Here is a 24,648-nt window from a genome sequence, read left to right on the forward strand (position 1 = left end):
GTTTAAGCAAATGCTTGGTTTTGGTGTAACTCACAGTGGCTGGCCTTGGTCATAACTTAATTTCATATTGCTCTCAAAAGTTGTTTTGGATTCACCAGCAGGAAGGGAAATCAAGTAATTGTCAATGGCATCAAATCACGTTTGTCACTTCTGCCTGTAAGCACCCAAAAGGAATTTACTCCTCTCAATAAATTCCAGATAACTGCCCGGGAAAACACAGGGACACTTAAAAACTGTGTGGTAATAATAATAAAAGTGAGAAGCCTGCCTCTGAACTCCTATGCTTAATGCATTAACATCTGTTGAATATTATTACCTGCTGCACCATAGCACCTATATGCCCTATTCCAAGATCGAAATCAGAATTACACTAAGTGACTGTTCCAGAAGCATAGGTTTCACATTGGCCACATGAGCAAAGGGACAGGGAAAAGTAAACAGACAATCAAGGTAACAGAGGTCATTATTTTTAAACATTTCAAAGATCTTCTGGGAAGAAAATAGAGGTTAACCTACAATGTATTTCAAGTGAGACATAATTAAGTATATATCCATGCACGCAGAGCTTCTGATCCTTTTCCAATTTTAACAGAACTTATTTTTACCAGGTATGTATTTTGCTCATACAAAATTTACCTATAAATCTTTACTATCCAGCAATGTGTTAAGAAGCCCATGCATGTTGAAGAATTAAGGATGCAGAGGGAGAGAGAAAGCGAATGCCAGCAGTGTCAGGAGAATAAAAAGAATAAATAAAGAAAAAACAAATTCTAGAAGACCAAGAGAATGCCCAGCAGTACAAGTGCGGTGCAGCAGAGGTGGGAGGACATTCGCTGTGTGCCCATACACCAATGTGGAAGAACATCCCGGTGACGGTATGCAAAAGCCAATGACACTATGGAGGCCTTGAACCAGATGCACTAATTCAAAGCAGCATTTGCCATGGAAAGTAAAAGCCACAAATCTATAGAAATCCATATTTTTCTAAAAGATTCCTGTCTTTGTACATTATTTTGATCAGGAAGAAAAATAATACAACTCATATAGTTTAGCAGTAAAGTGAACAAAGCTACCCAGAAGACATATTTTGGAAAATAACACAGCAAGATGCGGTCTCTGCCAGAATTTCCTGCTTGTCACTTCTGGATACAGATTTCCTCACATGTGATTCCCTCAATGTGGGAGTGGGAGTTAAGGGATGGGGGGAAAGGGGTGTCATGCAAAACACGGGAAGGAACGACGTTGTGGAGAATGTCTCCAGAGTTATTTTCACCCCAATCAGTTCACTCATCTGCTTTACCACAAGGTCGCACAAAGAGTTACGGTAGCAAAGCTAACTGAAATGCATTGAAAAGTAACAGGTACTTGGACACAGAGAAAGGTGAAATAAGAACTCAGGTGGTATTTTAACAAAGAATGAGGCAACAAAAGCTTACTAGTAGATGAGGTGGGGATGAACATCATCCTCAGATTGTCAAACACTGTCATAAGTTTCTAGATCATTTCACTCACTTTTTAAAGAACTAACAGAAATTACAGTGCATACCAGATGACCACACGGAACTTATTTTAATAAAAAGACGAGACGAGGTAGGAAGAGCCTGGAAAGCACCAACTGGTCAATGTAGCTTAAATTCCCAGAAAAATTCTAGAAGATATCACCAAATAAACTGTGTGCAAGCAATGAGTGAAGTCCAATTTGAAATTTTCAAAAGCAAATACTATCAAAATTTCTTAATTCCCTCATACAACAGACTAACAGGCCTTGGGGATAACAGCGAGATACCCGCTCCATCGAGTGAGATTGCAAGGGAACACATCCTTACTCTGGTATTATTTAACATCTGTGTGAAGTGGTTGTGCTTATAAAATCCGAAGATGACACCATCTGAAACGTACAGACTGAGGTACAAGATAAGAACTTCAAAGTGATCTTCACAAACTGGAAAAATTATCAAAAAATGGCTGAGTGCCATTCAGCAAGAACGATGGCAGTCAATGAGCATAAATAGTAAAGTGCACATAATCAGAATAGGCAAGAGCAAAGTACACTTGGCTAAAGAAGAGCCAGAGTGTTAATGAACCATAAGGCAGCACTGTCTGCCTTTTTCATAGCACCATGGCACTGTAAGGTAATGTATAAAGAGGCTACAAGACAGACGCAGACTGTGAGAAAGTCTGAAGACCTCAGTTGGAAGAGTGTGTTCATGCCAAAGCATCACAGGACTAATGTGGATTAACTGGAGAGAGCCTGGAAAAATGCAATAAAAATGATGAGAGGTCTAGAAAAGCAGCACCAAGTGAGCAACAAGGAAAGGATGACGCAGCTGAGGTTATTAAATCCAAAGAAAGCAAGACATAGGAGAAGAAAAATAAAAGGCTTTCAGAAATATTGAAGCTTGATGAAAAGAGACAGGGAATAAACTCTCCTCCGTATCCCTAGTGGATAGGGGAAAAAGTAAACTGAAGCAGGGCAGATTGAAATCAAACATTAAAGAAAATATTGTAACCCAGCTGACCAGGTTCTTCTTCTCATGATCAATAAAAACAATACCCTGATGCCAACTGAGAGGGTCTGTACGGGCCTGGAAATACTCTGTGGCTGCTTAAGACAGCACTGCTACCCAGAGAAACAGGCAGGAAACTACATGGTAAGGAACCTGTTTCACAATGCACTGATTCAGCACTGAAGCTACTTCTCAAAGTTCCCATTTCCCTATTGCTCCGGCCACTTGTTCTCCCACCGCTGCCTGTGTCCAATGCCCTTTCAGTTGTGTCAGTGCCATGGTTGCAGAGCTGCAGTGGCACAGTGACATGAGCCAAATTGAAAACAACCCCGGTTTCGGAGGATTTGTTCTGAGAGGGCTAGAACCTGGGAGAATGCAAAATTAGCACTGCAAAGCATCTAAACCCATCCAATAGACAGGTGAACATAAATGGGGCCCACATACCACTTTTTACACTCAGGAGTTGCTTACATCCAACATGTAGACAACAAGCTCTCATCTTGCAAAACTGAGCTGGGGATTATACACCCACCGCAAACTTCCATGTCTTCTTATGGCTTTATACCATGATACTTCCAGGGCTGTTTCATGTCCTGTTCATCTCTACTGAGACCAAACAACTGGCACTTCGGTAATGGAAGTGGCACGCTACAATGACATATTCTAAAAGTAAAACATCCACATGACTTTCTCCCAGACACTCCCAAGTGAATCGTGGCATTTCCACTATTCTGCAGTAAATTTCAAAGCAGGCAGCCTTTGAAACTAAACACATTATTACCATTAGCAATGCTAATGCAATGCCCATTAAATAAAGGCATTTTCTAGAGATCATAAATAAAAATCCCTTTCAAAAATACAAAGACATCAAGACAAATACTGAGGCTCATTAGGGCTATAATTATAAGAAGAAGTTCAGCTAACACTATCTAAATATTGAACCGTTTGGAGCTCATTGCTGGAGTACAATGGTTGATGTTGTTCAACACGCATGTAGATCCCAGGCCTTCCAGAGGACTGATTACAGAGATTACAAAGCAGGTAGGTTAAATTTGTTGTCTAAGTAGCTTAGCAATTGACCCTGAAAGTAACTAAATATGAAGGCACAGTTAATTTTAAAGACACACAGATTACGTTGCTAATACTGCTCTAACAACTGGAACAGGAACAAACAGCATTGCCCCAAATTACAATGACAGTCATGTGAAAGATACAGGAATTAAAACAGGGTCCTAGTATATCGAGTTTTAAGCTCACTTTGCTAGACCACAGATATCCCTCATTATATCCTGAAGACTTCATATGGCAATTATTTTAGGCCAAAGAAAAATTCTGCAGCGCTCCACTGGTTGGTAATCCTTCTGCTCCAGAGGAATAGTCGTATTCCTTCGCAAACAGTTTAAATACTAATTATTTCTTTGCTGAACCCTGCAGTGAAACTCATCTCTGGAAGGGGCCACGTAAAAGCACTTCTAATATTTCTGCTGCTCAAAGAGCAATACTCTTCATCTGCTTCAGTGATTTTCTACTCAACAGGTACAACATTGAAGTAATGAGCATTATAAAACTTAATACAGTGCCATATATATTTTATGGCTCTGTAGATCCAGATCAGAGAACATCCAGATTGTTTTTACAGACCTAATGCCAGACACATTTCAAATTATTATGTATGCAATGATTCTAAGAAATTTATAACTCTTACCAAATTAAAATTAAGCAAAAACAAAAACACATATAGTTCAGAAAAATAATTTTTAAAATCTCAAACATTTTTAAACGGTAAAATTTCCAAGTGATTTTTTAAGTAGATGTTGTTATGAAAGAAAATAACATATATCAAAACAAAAAGTGTCTTGGTAAGAGCATATTTCACTAATGTAAGTATCAAGCATTAAAAATATATGTAAATGAAAATCATTCACAATGCTCTACTGTTTGTACATGACAGCATTTAAAAAGCAATATCATGTAGGATGTGAGGCCACATGAAAGCTCTGAATAAGGGACTGTAAAATGAGATTCCCTTATATCAGACTAACATCAGAAAAATAACTTTCCTGTGTAGCCTGCCTTTCTTTTCCCTTCTGTTTACTTATGGTAACATGATCACACTAACTTCCAAAGTATCCAAACACTTCATGATCTTTGAAGTTGCCCTTATAACCGAAGAGGCAGAACAAGACTTCTGTACGTGCCATTTAGATATAGAAAGATTCAAGTTACCTGCTCAAGGTCGAACAGAGAGTCTCTGGCAGCCCCACAATCCAGAAGCGGTTCTCCTGAAGCCCAAGAGATACAAAAACAACCGGACCTGCCTCATTTGCCATTTCTGCAGGAACCACTGACAGTCCTCTGTAGAAAAATAACAACTCACCTGGAATCTGTCCTTGAACTGACACAGAAATTACGGAAATGGAGGCTTACTCTGCTGGCAATCTGAGCAAAAATGTCCTGCTTGAGGAATTTGCTCAGAGGAAGACTGGCTTTGGATCGGTTCCAGACCAAATGTTTTGAAAAAAGTATCCCATGTCCAAATATCTTGATTAGAAGGCTGTTAAAAGTTTGTTCAACACTGTTCATTTCCATCAAACACTATGTTTTTTCCTTATTCGGTTTCTCTTCCTTAGCAGCAAGTTACAGCCTGGTGTAATCACAGAGCATCAACTCAATACTGGCCAAGTACAGCAAGCAGAGTCCACACGGGCAGGGTTCTCTGCTGCAGGCACAGCTCACAGGCGTGGACAGGTTTCCCGGGCTCCCAGGGGCAGTTGTCCTGGGACTGTCCATCCAGCCTCACTTAGAAAACTGGACAAGAGAACACACTGTATTTTATTAATATTTACCTGTGTTTGCAAAGAGCAGCTCAAACTTCTGCATTAAATCTACAAATTATACAAGCAGAATAAGTGCCTGAAACCATCTGCATATATAGTCTATACAGCACATACACAAAACCAAATTTCTGTGCAAACAGACCCACGTGTGACAGAACAAGCCTGCACGCCACCCCCACCTGAAGTACGACTGGGCCTGTCTAAGACCAAATTTCATCATTAAATCCAGAAACACCTCACCTGAAGAACAAATCCATGATTTAATTATTCTCTGCTTGGACAAACAAATTTTCCATTGAGTATGTTTCTACAGCAGTCTACTATTGCCACAGAAAAAGCTGCAGCCTTCAGTTCTCACCAGAATATTCCCTTCATATTTAAGAAACTTGATCGATATTCTCAAAGGCTCCAATTTCAGCACAAGTTGCATATCTTCATTTTATTAAAAATGTCTTCTGGAGACTACTGAACAATCTCTCCTTTGATTTCTTACAGTGTATCTCAGGCATACACAGGGAACTGCCCAGGAACGCATGGCAATACCAAATATACTTCTGCGGTTTAGTGGTTTAGTTGTGTTACCAAAGCACAGCCATCCCAGCTGAATTTGCCTTGTAGATAAGGTATAGGCAGCACTGCTCAGTCTGCTTCACAATTGCCTCTAACAAGGTTTGAATGAAGGACAGAACAAACACAAAATCATCTTACTTCCTATTGCACTTAAGTTTTGACAGACTGGAAACTTTCCAAATTCTCCTACTATTTTGTGGTTAAAATAGGAAAATCCAGGCTGCTACAAATGGAGAACAGTCCAATTAAACATGTTAGCTGCTCAAGAATTGTCATCTCTGGAGTTGCCTTGAAGCATGATGAGTCAACAAATTTGTCTGCTAAGGAAGCATCATGTGTATAATGACTAAAGTTTGTGACATTAGCAAGGATCCTTCAAGAATGAAAAGTGATACAAACTGCCACAAGCTTTGCTTTCTAAACTTCTGATTGTTCCTAAATATGACACAAATAAAATCAGGCTAAATCAATTCATCTTTCCAACATCCGTTAAGGTCTCTTAAAAAGTCTGTCCTTAGGGACAATTTGTCACATCACAGAACAATGACATTTGAGCCACAATGTGCTGACATTATACTATCCCATCAACAAGTAAGTGTCATAATTTGTGACATAAACACTGCCCTATGACAACCTTTTGGTAGCCTCAATGATACCCTATACAAATATTTTACTGTGTAATGCAAATAGAATCAATGACACTTTGGGGATCAAATTAGAGCAAGTCAGTTCCCTTACGTAAGCCAATGTCAGCTTATTTGCTCCTAACTCTACAGCATCAGAAAAGCCACAAGTGCAACATGCTGTGATCCAGTGACACAAAAACTCCTCTTCATATCTGAACAAGAACAGTCTGAGGCACAAGGAGTTGGGTCATTGCAATAGTCAAGCTAAATGAAGCAGCAACAGAAGTCTACAGTCAACATATTTAAGTGGTAATAGGGAAGGGTGAATTCAAATTAGCCCTCTAATTATTTTCTCTTTAACTCAACTATTTAAGTCATTACCTAAGTTACACATTATAGTGCCCTGAAAAAATTTTATTATAGAACAGACCTGCTTTGCTGCACTACTGCTTCTTTGCCAAAATAAGTGAGGGAGAAGAGCGAAAGCACCATGTTTTTTTCCCCATGAAGATATAACAATGATGCCTACTGAAACTGTGTGTCATTCCTCAGAATTATTAGCATGCATGTGGTTCAGAAACTACAAAAAGCAGCTGGTTTTACTAAAAAATTACAAAATTCATCCTGCTTTGTTATCAGGATGACCCTCATGCTGTTGGCAATGAGAGATGCCTCCTATACTGCTTTTGGGGCTTAAATATCTCTTGACTAACATGGTGACCAGTGTGGTTGCAGCACCAGTCCAAGGATGTGACCCACAGCACACTGATGCCGGCTGTTGCCTTCAGCAGGCTCCGGGTTCAGCAATACCACATGGAGCACCAGTGCTCCCAGGGCTCAGTATTGGTTAGCAGGGTGCACCAGTGAATTCGGAAGAATGCGACTCCGATACAAGGAGCCTTCGGCAATAGGAAAGCGATGAGGACTCAGGTCTCGTTTCTCTCCAGTGAATTGATTGCCTGCGCAAGGAGATTGATGCAGAAATCAATTCACTCGTGCCAGCTGGTTTCCCTCTATCTGCAGCGATGGTAAGTTGATCGGGATATTAGTTTCCTTCAGCTGATGTGCCTTTCATATGTAACACGCTGACTCAAGTGATGCTGAACAAACCAATACAGCCGCTAGAAAGATTAAATTAACCAGCCCATAGAAAGGAAGGTAGAGGACTAAGAGACAGTGAGAAGACAAAGAAAGGCAAAAAAACCAACAAACCTCTGCTCAAGCTAACAAGTTTGTTTTTTCTAGATAAACTCAGTCATATAGAAATGTTTAGGGAAAAAATGAAGAGGAAAAACAGTAAGAAAGGACAATGTGGAATTGAACATTTAAAATATAATTCTTGTGATATTACCTGTTTCTGTTTGCTTTTCCCCATTTTGTAGGCTCCTGCACCTCTTCCATTACTGTGAATGCCCCACTAACTGTGAGACTAATCAAAGCCAAGAATCCTTCCATAATGGGGGAAATTTAAATCAATGAAATGGTGCTGTTCTACTCTAGCTGAGAAATCTAATCACAGCTCGGGTTCCTGTGGAGCCTACACACAGCCCAGAATAATTGAATGTTTTTATTGATATCCTTCAATCCAATATTAAAAACGAAAAGAGAGTACTGGAAATCCTTATTTAAAAATCATGAACTATTTGTAAATAAGAATGAGCACGATGATCTTCAAAATTCAGCTTCAGCACTTCTTAAAATACAAGAGACTTGATCATGCCTGTTTAATAATTTGTCTTAAAGTAACTTAAGCAAAATGGATTGATTTTCGTTTTCACAGTATCACCAATTTTGACTGAACAAACCCCTAGCTTAATTATGCCATGCAAACTTGGAACAAACAAGCAGCATTTCTTGTATGTATCAAAACAACTTTATTATGCAGCACAGCAGAAGATCAGCTGTTTTAAAGTCAAACGCTGAGACATCAAAGGCATTTTTTAATACTTGGAAAGGGCGAGACATTTGAATACTCTCAGGTAAACTCTCATAAATTAAAAATGAGACTCACTTGTTGATAAGAACATACACTGTATTGGTTATGTACCAAGAGAATAATGGCTTAAATTTAAAGTTAATCCTGGTTCAGATGAAGTTGTCCATTTACTGAACATTTATTCGATTTTAAATAACCTAGGAAAACATTCAGGATACTTAGCACTTTTTCCATATCACAGCACCATCATCCAACACTTCCAAAAAGATGTTTTAACAAATTCCATAAAACATCAGGACATCTAAAAACTACTTTTGTCATGCATCTTTCTTTCTAGAAACATTCACTCAAGAGAAATAGTATCCTTTAAACCTCTCAAATTGGTTAGAAACTTACAGCAGAAAATAAGTACTTTGTAAATCACGTGTTGATAGGTCTACTTGTTATTTTAAATAATTTGTTGGAATTTAAATACTATTTAAATCAATATAATAAAAATGCTTTTGAAATTCTAAAATGTAGCTACAGAGCCACAAAATTTAAACCACTCAGAGAACATACCCCAAAATTTGAATGCATTGGGGAAAGGATGATGTAAACAACAGAAAGTCAGTACTAGCAATTTTGGCAAACGGCTGCATTTAAGTACACAAGCTCATCTTCCCTCTCATTTTCATGTTTATAAACAAGGTGTGTTACTTGCACCTGAAAAGCACTTACAGTTGCCCCTGAGCTACAAATTGCTGTTGGCCAGAAAAGCTGTCTGGTGAAGTATCACAAAATATTTACCTGAGTCTGATGCTCTTCCCTAGATCTCCACGGGTCTAGCCTAGTACAGACATTCCTGTGTTCTTCTGAGAAGTCATTCCCATAAGACAGTATCAATTTCATGTTAGATAAAAGCACTCTAAATCTGTTCCTGTTCTTTCAGTCCAGGAACTGTAGTGACTGCACAGCAAGTGCACTTGCATCAGAGAAACAACCTATGCCAGAAATCAAGACCTCAGCACTTTCTTGCTTTTGACTCCCATGTTTTCAAAGCTCAGCTAAAGCCACAGAGCTTGGATGTATAAGCTGCAGAGTTTCCCTCCTACGACACCTTCACACTCATTTACCGTCTTCGCTTTCCTCAGCTTGCGTTTGTTTTCAAAAGAAGTTTCACTCACTTAAAATCCTGCAATAACTAACAGCTTGTAAATATTTCATTTCATTTAAAGGTAAAAGAATTCATTGCCTATAGGTTGCAAAAAGTAATAATGAGGCATACTTGGCAAAGTCACATATGAGAATGACATCACCCAAATATCAGAATGACAGACAATAACTGAACTTAAGCCAGACAATAAAAGTCACCGTAATAGACATTTCAGAAGTTGTGTTTTGCTCACAATACCTCATTTATGCATTAAATCTAACACTGAATAGATTATGATTATTTTTCAATTAAGCCTGGATGTGCAGCAGAGCCATTCCAGTGATGGGTAGTGTACAAATTCTTATCAGATGGCATGTGCAGATTACAGAACTGGATGACTGGAAATGGGGGTTTGGGTCTTTCATTTCTAATTATGCTCAATTAAATTCACCCAGAAGCTTGACACAGCAGCAGTGTATTTCATTTCATGTCCCCAGTCCAAAACTAACCTTAGGTGAGTTTAAGAGATCACTTCACAGCTTTAGGCTGGGGGCATGAGGTGAAATACACTGCTCCTGGGCTAGTTTCAATGTAGATGATGTATTTTGGGGACAATGTTTTTTTTTAAAACATCTGCTATTGCTATCCTCTAGAGCTACAGAGACGGCCATGAACGCAAGATTTCCTTAAGCAATGTCTGTCCCAGCCTGCAGACAACATGTGACCGAGAGTGAACATCTATATTCACTGGAATGGCAGCTCCCAAACTGATGACATGTCTGTGTCATTACTAACCATGCCTTTGAAGATCGTTTTTTACCAGATGGAACTGGGAAGATGATGCTATTTAAGCCCTCAGGGGTGAGAAAGGTGATTTAATACAGAGAGGAAATGAAGGGAAAATAACAAAGGAGACACACAGAGACAGAGAAAAGAAAGGACAAGAGGAGGAATGAGACACATACAAAAAAGCAGACAGAAAAGTAACAGAAACAAAGGACAGATGCCAAAGTTGCCTAAAGGGGAGCAGAGTTTCTCACTGAGTGATAGTGACTGTGACAATCAGGTTCAGTTAATTAATACAAGTCTATTTAGTTGCTACAAAAAATAAAAAGCATATTTTGTGCAAACCATCCACACACAACAGACTGTGGATCAAAGACTACAAAGTCTTTATGTTATTTCCTGGCATGCGGTCTATGCCTAAATGTGAATTTCAGTGCTCTCATCTCAATGGGCTTGACTTCTGAGCTGCCGACTCTGTGAAACATCAGGCTGGACTGAATCCTGCTCCCTCAGGGAGCCTCGCTGTACTTCACAAAACACAGCAATGCAAGAACCAGACTTGCTGGCACTTTCTGCAACCAAGATAAAGATCATATCATCATATCCTTCTCTACCTTCACATTCCCATCTTCAGGAGCAGTCTCTTTGCAGTCACAAACGTTAGAGACAAGATGTAATTCCTCACAATAATATGGACATTGATTCCAACAGAAAGCAGAGGGTCTTATTTTCATGCAAAAGGAGTTCAAACATTCCTGCGTGCTTACAGACTGACCAAGCCGAACCAAGTCCACCCACTGATGAAGAAGCTTGCCTTCCACTCAATTTGTATGTTACGCCAGTTCATGCCAGTTTAAAAGTGGCTTTTCTGCAGTTAGCTAAACTAAAAAACAAAAAAAAAATCACCTTGATAAGTTATCAGCTAACAGCCTAACTCTCATACCGATTATATATGGTAGCCTGATATCAATCATCACCATCCTCACCCCACGGGTTTTTTAAATAAAGAAATGTAACATAGGGCACAATGTGCTTATACAATGAATTTAGAAAATACAGCCTTTTAGACGTCTTCAGGAGCAATGAGATTGTTAAAAGGAATACCAAGATTCGATGCCCTCTAAATGTAGCCCACCTTACAAAAACCATGTTGTAAAGCGGAAAGGAAAGGAAAGGAAAGGAAAGGAAAGGAAAGGAAAGGAAAGGAAAGGAAAGGAAAGGAAAGGAAAGGAAAGGAAAGGAAAGGAAAGGAAAGGAAAGGAAAGGAAAGGAAAGGAAAGGAAAGGAAAGGAAAGGAAAGGAAAGGAAAGGAAAGGAAAGGAAAGGAAAGGAAAGGAAAGGAAAGGAAAGGAAAGGAAAGGAAAGGAAAGGAAAGGAAAGGAAAGGAAAGGAAAGGAAAGGAGAAAGGAAAAGGAAAATACCTTATTAGTGGTCCTCAGTTCTCTGCATAGTAGCCCTTGAGAGACGCTGCATGAAGATGAACATACGTATTTCATTGTGAACTGAAAATGTGCTTGCAGAGCTACATTGTGGAGTTTTTAAGCAGAGGTGCCTGACTGAGCCTGGGTGCAGGGGAGTGCATTCCTTCTGCATCTTCCTTCACAGAAGCTGGTAGGAGCCAACAGCTTAATCAGTGAATCAAAAAGTGGGTTTCATGGAGCTACAAAAATGCTGTTTGGCTTATGAGCAAGATACTTTCTTACTTCTTTAGAGTGGTTTTAGACAGAGTTTAATAATAATATCTGTGACCCAAGAGAAATTTAAAGCATTTAGAGTGGGCTGCTTTCTCCAAAAATATGAGCACTTCTGCTCCATCCACACATCCTCCTCCCTCCTGCATGTGCTCAGCAGCATCTCGGTCGATGTCACATACAAGAGAGGAAAAATAACTCCGGATTCTTTCATATTTGTTTTTCCTATCAGGCTGTGAAACCTCAAAAAGAACAGGATTGGGTCTCAGCTGACTCTGACAGTACTTCCCTCCCTCATCCAGGGGGAAAGAAAAGCTCAGAGCCACCGATACTAACAGCTTCCCAATTCTCTGTCCCCAGCAGCGGCACAGCCAAGGGCAACCAGGGAGCTCACTCAGCCTCTGCAGTCAGGACACAGCTCCCGCTCCAAAGCCACCAGACTCCCAACATGGATGTTTTGCATAGTTTCTGTTTATTTTGTACTTCTCATTCAGGGCAAAGAACGTGTTTCAAGACTGCTCTCAAGGCAGCTGAGAGCTTTTGACATGCTTGCCATTATGCGGTTGGATAATGGGCAGGGAAGCATGGAAAACCACTGATTAAAAACTAAACAAATTAACAAAATAAGAAATGGCCCTCTAAATCAAAAGCTGCAGTTCTGATGAACTGCCTGTGTGGGGGCATCTCAGCCTACGAGAGGAAAGCTTTTAGTTCATGAACCTGTTTGCTTCTGTGCTCTAACCACATGAAATACTACAATACCTAAGACTCCAGAGTCCTATACACGTCAATTAAACTTGAGCGGTTTACAAGACTGAAATGAAAGAGGCCAGAAGGAAGGATGTTCATGTAGTATAGCCACAAACCAACACGCAGCAGTCAAATCTAATGTGAACCCTACCAGCCTCAACAGGGACCCACAAAGTGCTCTGAAAGAGCAGGGTGGGATCACTCTCAAAACCAGCTGGGAACTCAGATACAGAGGTAGGTTAACGCCAGCTTGCCATGGAATGGGATACTGGGCTTAAGAATCATCAAGAGTAGAGCCTGTAAGTACAAACACACACACAGAGCATTCAAATAATTAAATTCTGGCTTCTCACTGGGGAGATCACAGCAGGTTGAGGTGAGTTGGGCAGAAGAGCCTAAGTGTTTCTGTGCCACCCAGCTGCATGTGGTTACAGGTCTCCAGCACCTGTCTCCTGAGGCATCTCCAGGCATTTATTGCTACAGATCTGCCCAGAGTTCAGCTCCTGAGCTCTTTAACAGGCTGAATGCTGGAGCGACATGTATGTTCACTACATCACCATAAGTCCCCACTGCCTCATGGCAGTAACTGATAGGCAAAGGTAGCTCTGTGCTCACAGAGGGTAATCCACCTGTCGTTGGCATGTGTTGCTTTTGTTTTATTTGTTTTTATGCATTATCCATGGAGCCTCTCAAAAACCATGCATAATGAAGAGGTGTCCATACAGAAGGGGTTCACAAGTTCCCTCAGGGTTATACTCTTATCTCTGTCTATGCTAACAGTGATGCCCGCTTATGCTGAACACCCAACATAATACCTGGGAGCATAAATGAAGAACCGAGAAAGGAATACACTGCTTTCCATAAATGGGAAGATTTAATGAGTACTGCTGCAGATTTAGATGCCTTAGATTCACAGGTGGTTCCAGTTCTCTGAAAAGAGCAAGTCACAAGGTATTTTTCTGCTAGCAAACACAAGAAAAATATCTTATTGAACTTAGACCCCAGAGGATTTTATAGCAACTACTATCCTCTGATACAATCGTGTTTTCAATGAAGAAACAACTATTTCTTCAGAATCAGTCACATTTAACACTGTGAAACACTGCCCAAAGCTCACAGAGCAAGTCCAACATATTCCAGTCACCCTCCAGCCCCATCCCCTTGGGCATCTGTCTTGCCGTGACAATTGCTGGGGGAGGCAAGTGTGGGAATGCATTAACCACAAACAGGCTGTTCTTCAAAGCCTGAAAAAGCAACTTTATTGTAGCTCTTGAATTAGGGAGGTCAAGCTACACACTGCCACAATTTACAGGTGGAACAGCTCAACCCTCAGTCATCATCATGATCATTTATTTGTATTAGAGAAGCACTTAAATGCCACCAACTCAGAGCAGAGCCCCAGTGTACCACGTTTTGCTCCTATACGTGCGGAGGGGAGGCCGCTCTGTTCCTGGGGCACTCGCAGTCTGGGGAGCAGAGACAGTAACGGTGATAAAAAATGTGTTTTCACAGAGCGTAGCTTGCCATCTGCTAACACTGAACACACTGGCCAGTAAACACGGGCCTGCTGCTCAGTAGGAATAAGGACATATCCCGGTAGTTGGTGCTTGTAAATACTCTTCTACAACACTTCATGCAGTTTCACTGTTGCTCCAATGAGCTTCCAAAGACTGGGAAAGAAACGCATTTCATAAAGTGAATGGGGAAAAAAACAAACATTAAATACATCTACTTCATCTACTGGAACAAACTTTTAACAATGTTACTGCACAGATACTACAGAAATTAGCTTTTTTGCTAATGACCAAATTATTTAGGTGGTTTTATTACTTTGAAAAAAAAAAGAAAAAAACTTACTGTTTTGTGGTTTTCTTTTTAGAAAACACAGATAATCATGAGGACATTAGAGAGATTATAGATAAGTCAGAAATGAACAATAATGTCTGTGTGTATGTACATTTCTAAAAATGTGCCTGTCAAAAACACATTAGGTAGCTACTATTATATGTAGGTACTGTCCTATCCAAATGGTGCAATTAAAGGGCTATCAAAAGTAAGCTGTAAAAGAAAATTTTAAAAGACAAAATACAAGTTATTCAGATAAATAATTACTAGTCTACAAGAGGAGCAAAAGTACAAACAGCAAGAAAGAAGCACAGTTATTAGTATTTCAGTATACCAGTAAATGAGGGCAGAAAAAGACTATGTTAAATACAGGTTAAGTGTCACTGAAAATGTTTCTGGCCACATAATCTTAAGTCTGTTCAAAGATCTTGAAGCACCAAACTCTAGGTACTTAAATTAAACTCGACTACAAATTAAAAGGAGCCTGGATCCAAACAAACATCAGAGCAGAGAAGTATGCATGACCTGTGAAAGCCTTTTCTTCTCTAATTCCTACACTGTACTGTGAAACAATCAAAGGAAAATGGAAACCACAGATTTTATTTTCTATGGTACTCCCTCTTTTAGGTGTTTATATGATAACCATTACTGTGATATAAAAGTGCCCAGCTTATTTAGAACAACAGCAACCCCAAGAGATAGAGAAGCACCATTATTCTCACATTGCAGATAGGAAATGAGGCACAAAATCAGCTGTGTAATGCAAGTGCTATTTCACAGGATACTGGTGAGGTAACTGGCAAAGTTCCTGGGTATTCCTGTTGAGCTTCAGTCTAACCCAATAGCCATTCATTAGGAACCTCACATTCTACCTCTGGCCAAGTCTCCAATTTGACCATGGTATCCCCGTGAACACTGCAGAACTGCTCCAGAGCTCACAGACACGCTGACGGGGCACACAGAGCAGCACCAGCTCTGCCCAGCACAACACCTGCGCTCTCAGTTCCCTAAGACAGCAGTACCTTGACATCTCTCCTGTTTCCACAGTGTTGTCACCCAACGCTGACAAAACTCAATCGGATCCATAAGCACAGCACTTCTCTACTCCTCTTACCAAAGCCAGGGAGCCCAGCAGATGTGGCAGCACACACCTACGACACTGAGCATCTCAGAGTGGCAACTCCCTTCGAGAGACGGCTTCTCATGGGAGAACTCCCCTTCCGCATGAAGAGTTGAAATCCACATCTCCTGCCAGAACAGAGATTCACAACCCTTACTGCTGAAACTGTTCCACCTTTTCTTGGCTCACTGCAGATCTACTGGTTTGGAAAAGAGAAACAGAAAAACATACCTACATACATACACACAGAGTGGGCACGTTTCTGAACTCCTGATTAACTGTCAACTCAGAGGGGGAATTTTAGGCTTTGCCCCATGTCTGGAGACATTCAAAACCTGTCTGGACACCTTCCTGTGTAACCTCATCTGGGTGTTCCTGCTCTGGCGGGGGGATTGAAGTAGATGATCTTTCGAGGTCCCTTCCAGTCCTTGACATTCTGTGATTCTGTGTGTGATTCAATGACTGCTTATGTACGAATATTCCGAGTCACTAGGAAAAAAATACTTAAACAGCTGTTGGAGCAGCCACTGGACTGAAACGTTGACCTGTTTGTAATCGCTGTCAATGTACAACCTTTAAACATATAATTCTGCTTCTCAGGGTTGTATGTAGGTAAAACTGTAATTATAAAATCTTTAGAACTGCACCTGTATTTTTTGCACTGGGGTTGTGCAATACCCATCATGAGAGGGTCTTAATCCATAACTGAAACTCCAACAGCCAAGCTACAATAAGAAAAGAAGGAAATACCTGCATCAGCAATAAACTCCAGATATCCAAGTCAGGGATAATACTAAATAAATTCTGTGTTTCATCGAAGTTTGTCATTCAGGCCACACTACAGTAAGGCAAGAGAGATACATGCCTTCAGAAGTCAACTAATCCAGGCTTTCTCAAGTACAAATGTTAACATCATCAGGGAAGGGATCAGTCCAGAGACCATCTCCACTTCATTCCAGCTGCAGAAGTCCAAGCTTAGACTTGAACGCTGAAGGCACGACAAAGGTTCCCATCCATTATTTCTTTCAAAAGTGGTTTTGTCATTGGTGATTTGTTAGGGTTTTAAATTATTATTACTGGAGCAGGGGGTTGGGGATGGGAATGTTTGGTAAAGAATGTGAGACTATGGGAATAAAAATGCTGAAGGAATGTTGCAGGTCATCAAGTTTCATCCTGAGCTACGGTGAACAGTCATATACTGCAGACTACTTTCAACCCACACTTTCAGCTTTGCTTAAATTAATTTGTGCTTTCAGGAACTAGAAGGATCTCACTTGCATTGTACTGCAGATTCTCTCTCCTTATGCTAGCATCCTTTGCTCTTAATTGACACAACTATAAAATATTTTATTTGAACATACAAAGGGCTTAGCATAAAAACTCCTATAACCTGGGCAGTTTCATGTTTTCAATTCATAAATCAGTACACACCTTACAGAACCTCCCATTTTAGCAGAACAATTACTCTTTTTCTGAAAAGCTCATCATTTTCCATTTCTGTTCTTCCAAATAGAATCTATTAGACTATTGAATTTTAATAAAATCAAAAGGGATGTCCTCATTTCTTTCTCCAAAGATCTGTACCAGTAGATTCCTAGCACTGTCAAGCTTGGGAAGAATGCATTACATTCCCACTGTGATATGTGAACCTGCTACCAACAGCTTAAACATATATCTAATGACTAGTGTTAAGCCAAATTTGGTTTGTCATACGTGTGTAATACATCAGCAGTACCAAAGACAGGATTTCAATCCAGTGTCTGTCTTTAATGTTCATTGCTTAATTTCCCTCTTGGATTTAAACTCTCCCAATGATGGCACAGTAGTACCTACTCACACTAAGGCTCCTAAGCAAATCAGGCAATGCCAGTTAAACCAGCAAACCAGGTAAAACCAGGTATGGCTGCAGGCATGGAGGGCTGCGCATGGAGGACTTTCAAGCATGTTTGAAATACACACTTACTAATTAAAGTATGTATCAATTTTAAGTGTCTACTTAGGGGATGAGAAGAGGTGCTCTCTCTTTTCTTTAGCAGCTGGAATTCGCTGAAATGCGAAGAGAGCTCAGCAGGCAGCGACACGACCAGCAAGCTCTAGGGCTGGAAGAAAGGAAAACAGAGGCTGATAAAAGCAAATAAATGACTTAATTCATAAACTTTACATCATTAAAAACAAATAACTTCTGTCAGTTTAAAATCATTCTGCTTTCTGTGTGGGATTCTGCTGTTCCATTCAAATACTATTATTTGGTTTGGTTTCTGTTTGGTTTTTATCACACTATCATCTCAGGGATGTATTTTCTTAAATAACTCCCTATGGGAAATCTGCCTTTCACTTTGTAATGTATCTACCATTTATCAAAAGTCTGAGTCGTCAGGATTTTTGACCTCATGCTCCCTTTAGTTTTATAAAAAGTAGCCTGGCTATGCTGGAGGAACAGCACCAAAACCTTACCACAAATGGACTTTTGCCCAGTTTGCATAGATGATTACATTTACTGTTACAGATACTGTTACAGATACTGCTACAGTAATGCTAAAGTCAATGCTTTTTATAGATCCCCTCGGTAAAATTTATTTCAAACTGAACAAAACAGAAAACCAATTAAATATCTACCAGAAGAATACATTCAGTGATCACTGAACTATATAAATCATATATGGTGAAACCATATCGCAAAGTAATATTTTTTAAATTAAACAAAGTATTTGTAGACCAAATACAGAAAAGTCTCCATCAGCTGAAGTTCTATGTAGCAATTTCTGTAGATGTGCAATAAACCTTCCTTTCTGATAAGGTGCTGCTAAATATTAAGTCTGAGAAAAGAAATGTGTATATTTATGTTTATTTTCCATCACAAAGAGTTATGTGTTTACGAGGGATCATGACATCAACTTACTGGACAAATAAGTGCCTGCATGGACTTGATATTTTGACAACAAACAAGAAAAGGAAATATTGGCACCACGAAACTGCAGACTTAGAACTAGTTGGCCAAAGTCCTGTTTGCAACACTTTAGCAGTCTGCACACAGCATGAAGAGCAGCTCATGAATCAAAATCAGTTGTGAATACGAGTCTCATTCTCACCGTATTTCTGGTTTGGCTTTGATTTTATTTTTAGATCAGTTCATACTAATGCACAATGGGAATTCTGAGGAGGGTCAAAAAGAACATAGTTTTGCAAAGAAAGTTGTTTACCGAGCATAAAATAAGCTCCTGAGATGACTATAAGGTCCCTTCTAAAGAAAAGTAGGATTTTTAAAAGCTGTCATTAATTGACTGTTTTTTGCAAAATCAGAAAGAGTTGTGTATTTTTAGTAAATCTGGGAACATACACATTCAGCTTAACACAGTAAGAGGCTATTCTGCAAGCACACTACCTGTACATATTCTGATGCACGACTCCGTTATTTATCAGTTACACAAATGTCAATCACTAGCCCTTACCAGAGTAAATGGTGCGCTGCACTACCCACCTGTCATGTCTTCAGTTTATGATATTTTAAGACTGGAAAGAAAATTAGTTCCACTTGCATGAGCCTTTGTTTGAAAGTTATAGTGCACAACAGACTTCTGCAGGCATAGGGGACAGAGAGCAGAAATACTAATTGCAGGAATTCACTAATCAGATACGCTCTTGATACCACAAGGACTGGCTTTGCAAGACTTGCATCACTAGTGATGGTTTTATCTATCACGCTGTCAAGAAAGGTCAGGGACATGCTTATCATTTCTGGCATTAATAAATAATTAATTATTAGAGTAAAAATAAAAGTAATGAGGACAGAAAACAGGGAGCAATTTGCATACCTCCCTGCACAGCTCTCTCTTGACAAGGCAAGGAAGTGTACAGGGATCTTCCCGGTTACACAAGCTCACTTTACAATCAGCGCAACTATATATGCTCCTGTGCTATCAAATCCACTGTTTCCCTCATTCACAAAATTAACAGCATTACAAGAGGATAATAAAGCGCACGTCAGACTTCTACAGTACAGAAAAGAAGGGGCAGAAGAGAGGACCAATTTAATTTATAGCCTCCCTAGTTTCTTTCAAGACATCTCATGCAACCAAAAATCACATGCTCCTGTTATTGTGGCACAGGAGGATTTACAAGACACAAGCTTTTTAAAGCTCCATGTGCACATCAACCTAACCTCTGGCCCTTTCAAACTTATTTATCTGCCCTTGATCCACACACATGAGTACTCCATGGTAGCACTTCCAATGAACTATTCATGCAGGTGAACATCCTTCAGAAAAGCAGCCGCCCCCTCTGATTTTACGGTTATTTGTCTCTCCATCACGGAGCTCAAAGGAATAATCCTACTGTGTATTTCTTCTTCATTTATTTTACTAGGTGAGGTGTTTAAGAGGATATATGGTCATCTGGAGCTCATCACTGTCAAATTTTAAGCCACGCAGCTGTAAAGGGTAAAGGGACTAGTTAAGCTCCTTGGTTTACAAAGTGCTGAGTGCCTCCAATGAGGTGTCAAATGTGCGTGGTGACACTTACAGATTGCTTAATGTCTCCTGAGGTTCGCAGGGCCTGATCCAACACCCCACTGTTATGAATGACAGTCCTCCCAGTGACTGCGATGCGCTCGGGACAGAAAGCACTTGACGGCTCAAGCCTCTGCTTCACAGGCAAGGCAAGACTTGCCACAGATTTAAGAACACCGGGTAAAGTGCCAGGTTTGAGAAGCACTGGATGTTAGCATTCCTACCTCCAAAACAACCCAGGGTGACATCAATAAATACAGGCATACATACATACCCATATAAACAAACATTCAAGACTACTTTTAATATGTTTTGATTCAGGTACTTATTTTCAATTGGTTTTATTTCACATAGGTAGCAACATTCTCACCAAACCCTTAAGCCCATCCTGCTTCCATTTGCCTTCATGTATTTCTTCTAGTTCTTAAAAAAAAAAAAAAAAAAAAAAAAAAAAAAAAAGAAAAAAAAAAAAGAAAAAGACTCTACAAACTGTCTTTACAAATCATTTTTCTTGGGAAGCCTTTGTTAAAATCAGCTCTTCTACTGGAAGCATGCAATAAAACAATGCTAACGAGAGAAGAAGCTGCAAAAAAATGCTGACAGTCATACTGTAAAACATCCAGTGCAAAAAGACCAGCTGCTCTCATTTGGGCTAAGGCAGCAAAGAGTCTTTCATTACCTGGTCACTCATTCAGATCCAGTCCTGCTTGATGGTAATCACCTCATGGCAGGCAGAGTAAGCAACATACTTTTACAGTAACTCTGCAAAAGTATTTTTATTGAATGTGTAAATATTGTAGAGAATGTCTGCAGGCATTCATGATGAGAGCACCATCCTGTGAGACTGAATTAGTAGATAGTTACTAGGCAAACAAAAAAAACAACCCTAAGTTGCAGTCAACACTGTAACCACTTTCATTTATTCTGACAGTTGCCATTTATCTTTGCTCTTGAAAAGACTACTTGGTAGTATTCTAGTAAGTGAACAGTAGCATACTCTGAAAAAATAATAGCATTTCAGCAATACAAACCCTCACTGCAGCATCTGTTATTAAATCTTTACAGAGAGGCGAGGAGAGACCACTAGTCATAAATGTGGATTAGCAGGGTTCTACTATATTCATTTTAAAGTGCAGAGTGCTTTGCATGAAAGCTGTTACTTGCCTTTTATGTCAAAAAATGAACTTATGCCAACTTTGTAATACTGAATTCAACGAAGTAGTCCTAACAGCCTGCAAGCACTGCCCACAAAAAAACAGCAGCAGTTTAACAGCAGAGAAATGGAGGAAGGACAGAATCAGAAGAGCTGATGCTGCTGATTTGCAACATTTTCTTTTCAGAGAAAATGGCCATCATCTTATGCTTCCTTCCTGAGCAAATCAAAAACTGTCTTTGACAATGTCAAGCCTTGTGATGCTGACTCCAACTCTGACACCTGATTATACAAGAGCATTAACACAAGCACTCAGCGCTCAGGGAAATTGCTGCATCCTCACCCACGGAGCCTCAGCAGCTCCACATCCTGGGTAACTCCCCAGCAAAACAGGCAAAAACCAGGACTCGACATCCTAGATGAAGGATGGTAATTCACATACGCATGAGAAGTACAACACAAGCGCTCTGAACTGAGTCAAGTTTAAGAAAACTTTATGCTAAATTCACAAAGTTCAAGCAGAGTCAGAGCTTAGCTGAACTGTAGTAAAAACACTCAAGAGTTTTCCAGAAACACTAAAATCCTCTAGGAGAAAGTTGATCTTGAGCCTTCATAACGATATTTTCCTGCCCATGAAGTTACGCAGACAGTGCAAGGTGCTGTGTAATATTTACCTATGACGCCCACTGTTATGCTATAATGTTTCAGCGAAGGATAAATTAGAAGCACCAAATCCCTGAAACCACTCGTGCAAATACATAACCATTAATGGGCCGATACACAAAGAAATGAAGACTAGCTGAAATTGAAAATTAGTTTAAAACAGATTATAGGTGCTCACTGTGAGAGCTGCTGTCCAGAACAGATAATTAAATAGTAAAGGTAAGGCACAATGCTTTAACCGCGGAAAGTTCTGAACCATGATGCTTTAATGCAGTAAAACTGGTCCCAGCGCACGTTTTTTATCTATTAAGGAGGCTGTAAAGATCTTCGGAGAGCTGCTGCTATTCCCGGACCTTTGCGGGTTCCGGACCTTTGCGAAAATCCAGCGAAGCCCGGAGCCGTGCGGGGGGGAAGCCCCGGGCCGTGCTGGGGGGAAGCCCGGAGCCGTGGCGGGGGGAAGCCCGGAGCCGTGCGGGGAGGGGAAGCCGCGGCTCTCCCCACGCACCGCCCGCGCCGTGGAGGAGGCTCCGCGCCCGCCCGGCCGATCCCCCGCGGGGCCGCTCCGCTCACCAGCTCCTGCCGGTTTCATGCACTTCAAACCCGGGGCTGGGTTTTATTTTTGGTTTGGGTTATTTTTCTTTCTCCGGCGCTTGAGGAGGCAGAGCGAGGCGCGGGGAAGATTACACGGGGATGATTGAATCGAGGAGAATCGATTAAGCCTCGACAATTTAATCTGGGACTTTATGCGGGGCTGAAGGAGATAATCCCCGCGCCGCACCTCGCCCCTTGCCTCTCCTTTACCCGGAGACACGCCGATCGCACACGGACACCTCCTCGCCGCCCCGGAGCCAAGCCTTCCCCTCTTCCACGCAGCGCGGCGCACCCCGCGCCCCCGGCCCCTCTGCAAGATGCGCGCTCCCAAACTTTCCGAACTTCTGGGCAAGTAGTGGAGGGTGCGCGGGGCCGCCCGACCCCGGCAGCGCTTGTTCTCCCGACTTCACCTCCCCGGCCGTCGGGGCGCTGCTGGCCCTGAGCGCGGCCCGCGGGGACCCCCTGGCCCGGCAGCGGGAGCGGCACGTTCCGTCCGCACCGCGCCCGGCAGAGTGCAGGAGGCAGCGGCAATGTGCGCCCCGCAAGTCGGGGGAGCAAAGCAAAGGTGAGGGCAGGGGTAACGGCAAGGACCCCCCCATCCCGCCCGCACTGCCCCTCGCACTCACGCTGCTGTTCTCGCCCGTCCAGTGCACCATCGCCTGGTTGTGAGACGCGTCCCCTTTGAGCACGAAGGAGGTGCTGATAAGGGAGACCTGCTCCCGGTCCGCTGCCGAGGATGCTCTCCTGGGGCGGCTGTCCCCCGCCGCCGTTCCGCCAACGCGCCGCGGCTCCGGCGGGCTGCGCGCTCCGCGGGTCAGCGCTCCGGGGCGCGGGCGGCCGCAGGGCTCCGCGCAGCGCAGCGCGGTGGCGGCGCCCGGCAGCGGCGGCAGCAGCAGCAGCAGCAGAAGTGGCAGGCGGGCGGCCCCGCGCGGAGCGGCAGCGGCGGACACGCGTGTCCCGCCGTGCGCCATGGTGGCTCTCCGGCGTGGTAGTGACAGGCGGGGAGGTGGCGGGGAGGGAGACACCGCCGCGGAGGGCGGGGGCGGGGGAGGGTTGTAACCGGAGCGGGGCTCGCGTTCAGCGGCGTGCGCGGGGCTGCGCGCCCAGCCGGGGCGGCGCCGCCATCTGCTGGCCCGCGCCGAAACGCCGGGCGGGGGGGGGGGGCGGATCTGGCACAGACGGACACACGGACACAGGCGGGGTCAGGGGCGCACCCGCCTGCGCCCAGGTGAGCAGCGGCGGCGACAGGACTCTCCCGACGAGGCAGGAACGAGCCGGCACCGGCAGAGCCCGCCGCTTGTCAAGTTTTACGGTAAGCTCCAGGGACAGGCGCTTTTCGAGAGCGCCCTGAGCAAAATTCATTCAGCCTCTTGGGACGGGTGCGCTACTGGGGAAGGGGCGCAGGGGGCGAGCACGCAACCCCGGCGCTGCCGGCACAGGGCATGGCCCTGGTTTGGCCATGAGTCCCCAGCGGCTGGAGGAAGAAGTCAAAAGGGGACTGTTTGTCAGCAGCCAGATGCTGAGGAACACATGAAGCAGGTGCAAAACATATGATTCTTGTGATTAAGACAAGAAGTGCGTCCGTGGAGAATGGGACCCCATCCTGTCTTCAGCCCCTCAGTTCCTGGGAGGCTCCGGGCTGATCATCTGCATTATCCAGAGCCCATCACTGATCCCGTATTTCCCGCTGTGGGGACATATGACTTGGGACTGATCCATGGAAGCACCAAGGAATGCCCAGGGCAGTGTGGTCAGGGCCAGGAGAGGCCATGGCTGGTCTGTGCAGTGCGGCCCAACTCAAAACAGGTGAAGAAGATTCGGGCATCACAGATTGGGTGCTCTTCATGCTCCCCTGCAGCATGCTGTGTATCTGTGAATAAATCAGTGCTTGTGAAGCAGTCTGATGCCATAAGAGGGAGCAGATTAGAATCAC

The 24,648-nt window shown here is 42.3% G+C and overlaps 1 protein-coding gene across 7 annotated transcripts in view; it reads right to left on the reverse strand.

Moving 5' to 3' along the window:
* Positions 1 to 23,713, reverse strand: part of SORCS2 (sortilin related VPS10 domain containing receptor 2) — a 558,451-nt gene extending 534,738 nt beyond the window's left edge. For 6 of the 7 annotated variants that reach the window (XM_071808553.1, XM_071808551.1, XM_065836197.2 and 3 more), the window contains exon 1: positions 23,342 to 23,713. In XM_071808553.1, the coding sequence (XP_071664654.1) occupies positions 23,342 to 23,686 (345 nt within the window). In that variant the 5' untranslated portion in view covers positions 23,687 to 23,713. Of the gene's footprint in view, positions 1 to 11,818; positions 11,926 to 23,341 lie in introns of those variants that run through there. The other variant, XM_071808554.1, reaches the window with a different exon arrangement.
* Positions 23,714 to 24,648: the final 935 nt, after the last annotated feature.

The sequence above is a fragment of the Patagioenas fasciata genome, chromosome 4 (genome assembly GCF_037038585.1).
Source record: "Patagioenas fasciata isolate bPatFas1 chromosome 4, bPatFas1.hap1, whole genome shotgun sequence".
NCBI lineage: Eukaryota > Metazoa > Chordata > Aves > Columbiformes > Columbidae > Patagioenas > Patagioenas fasciata.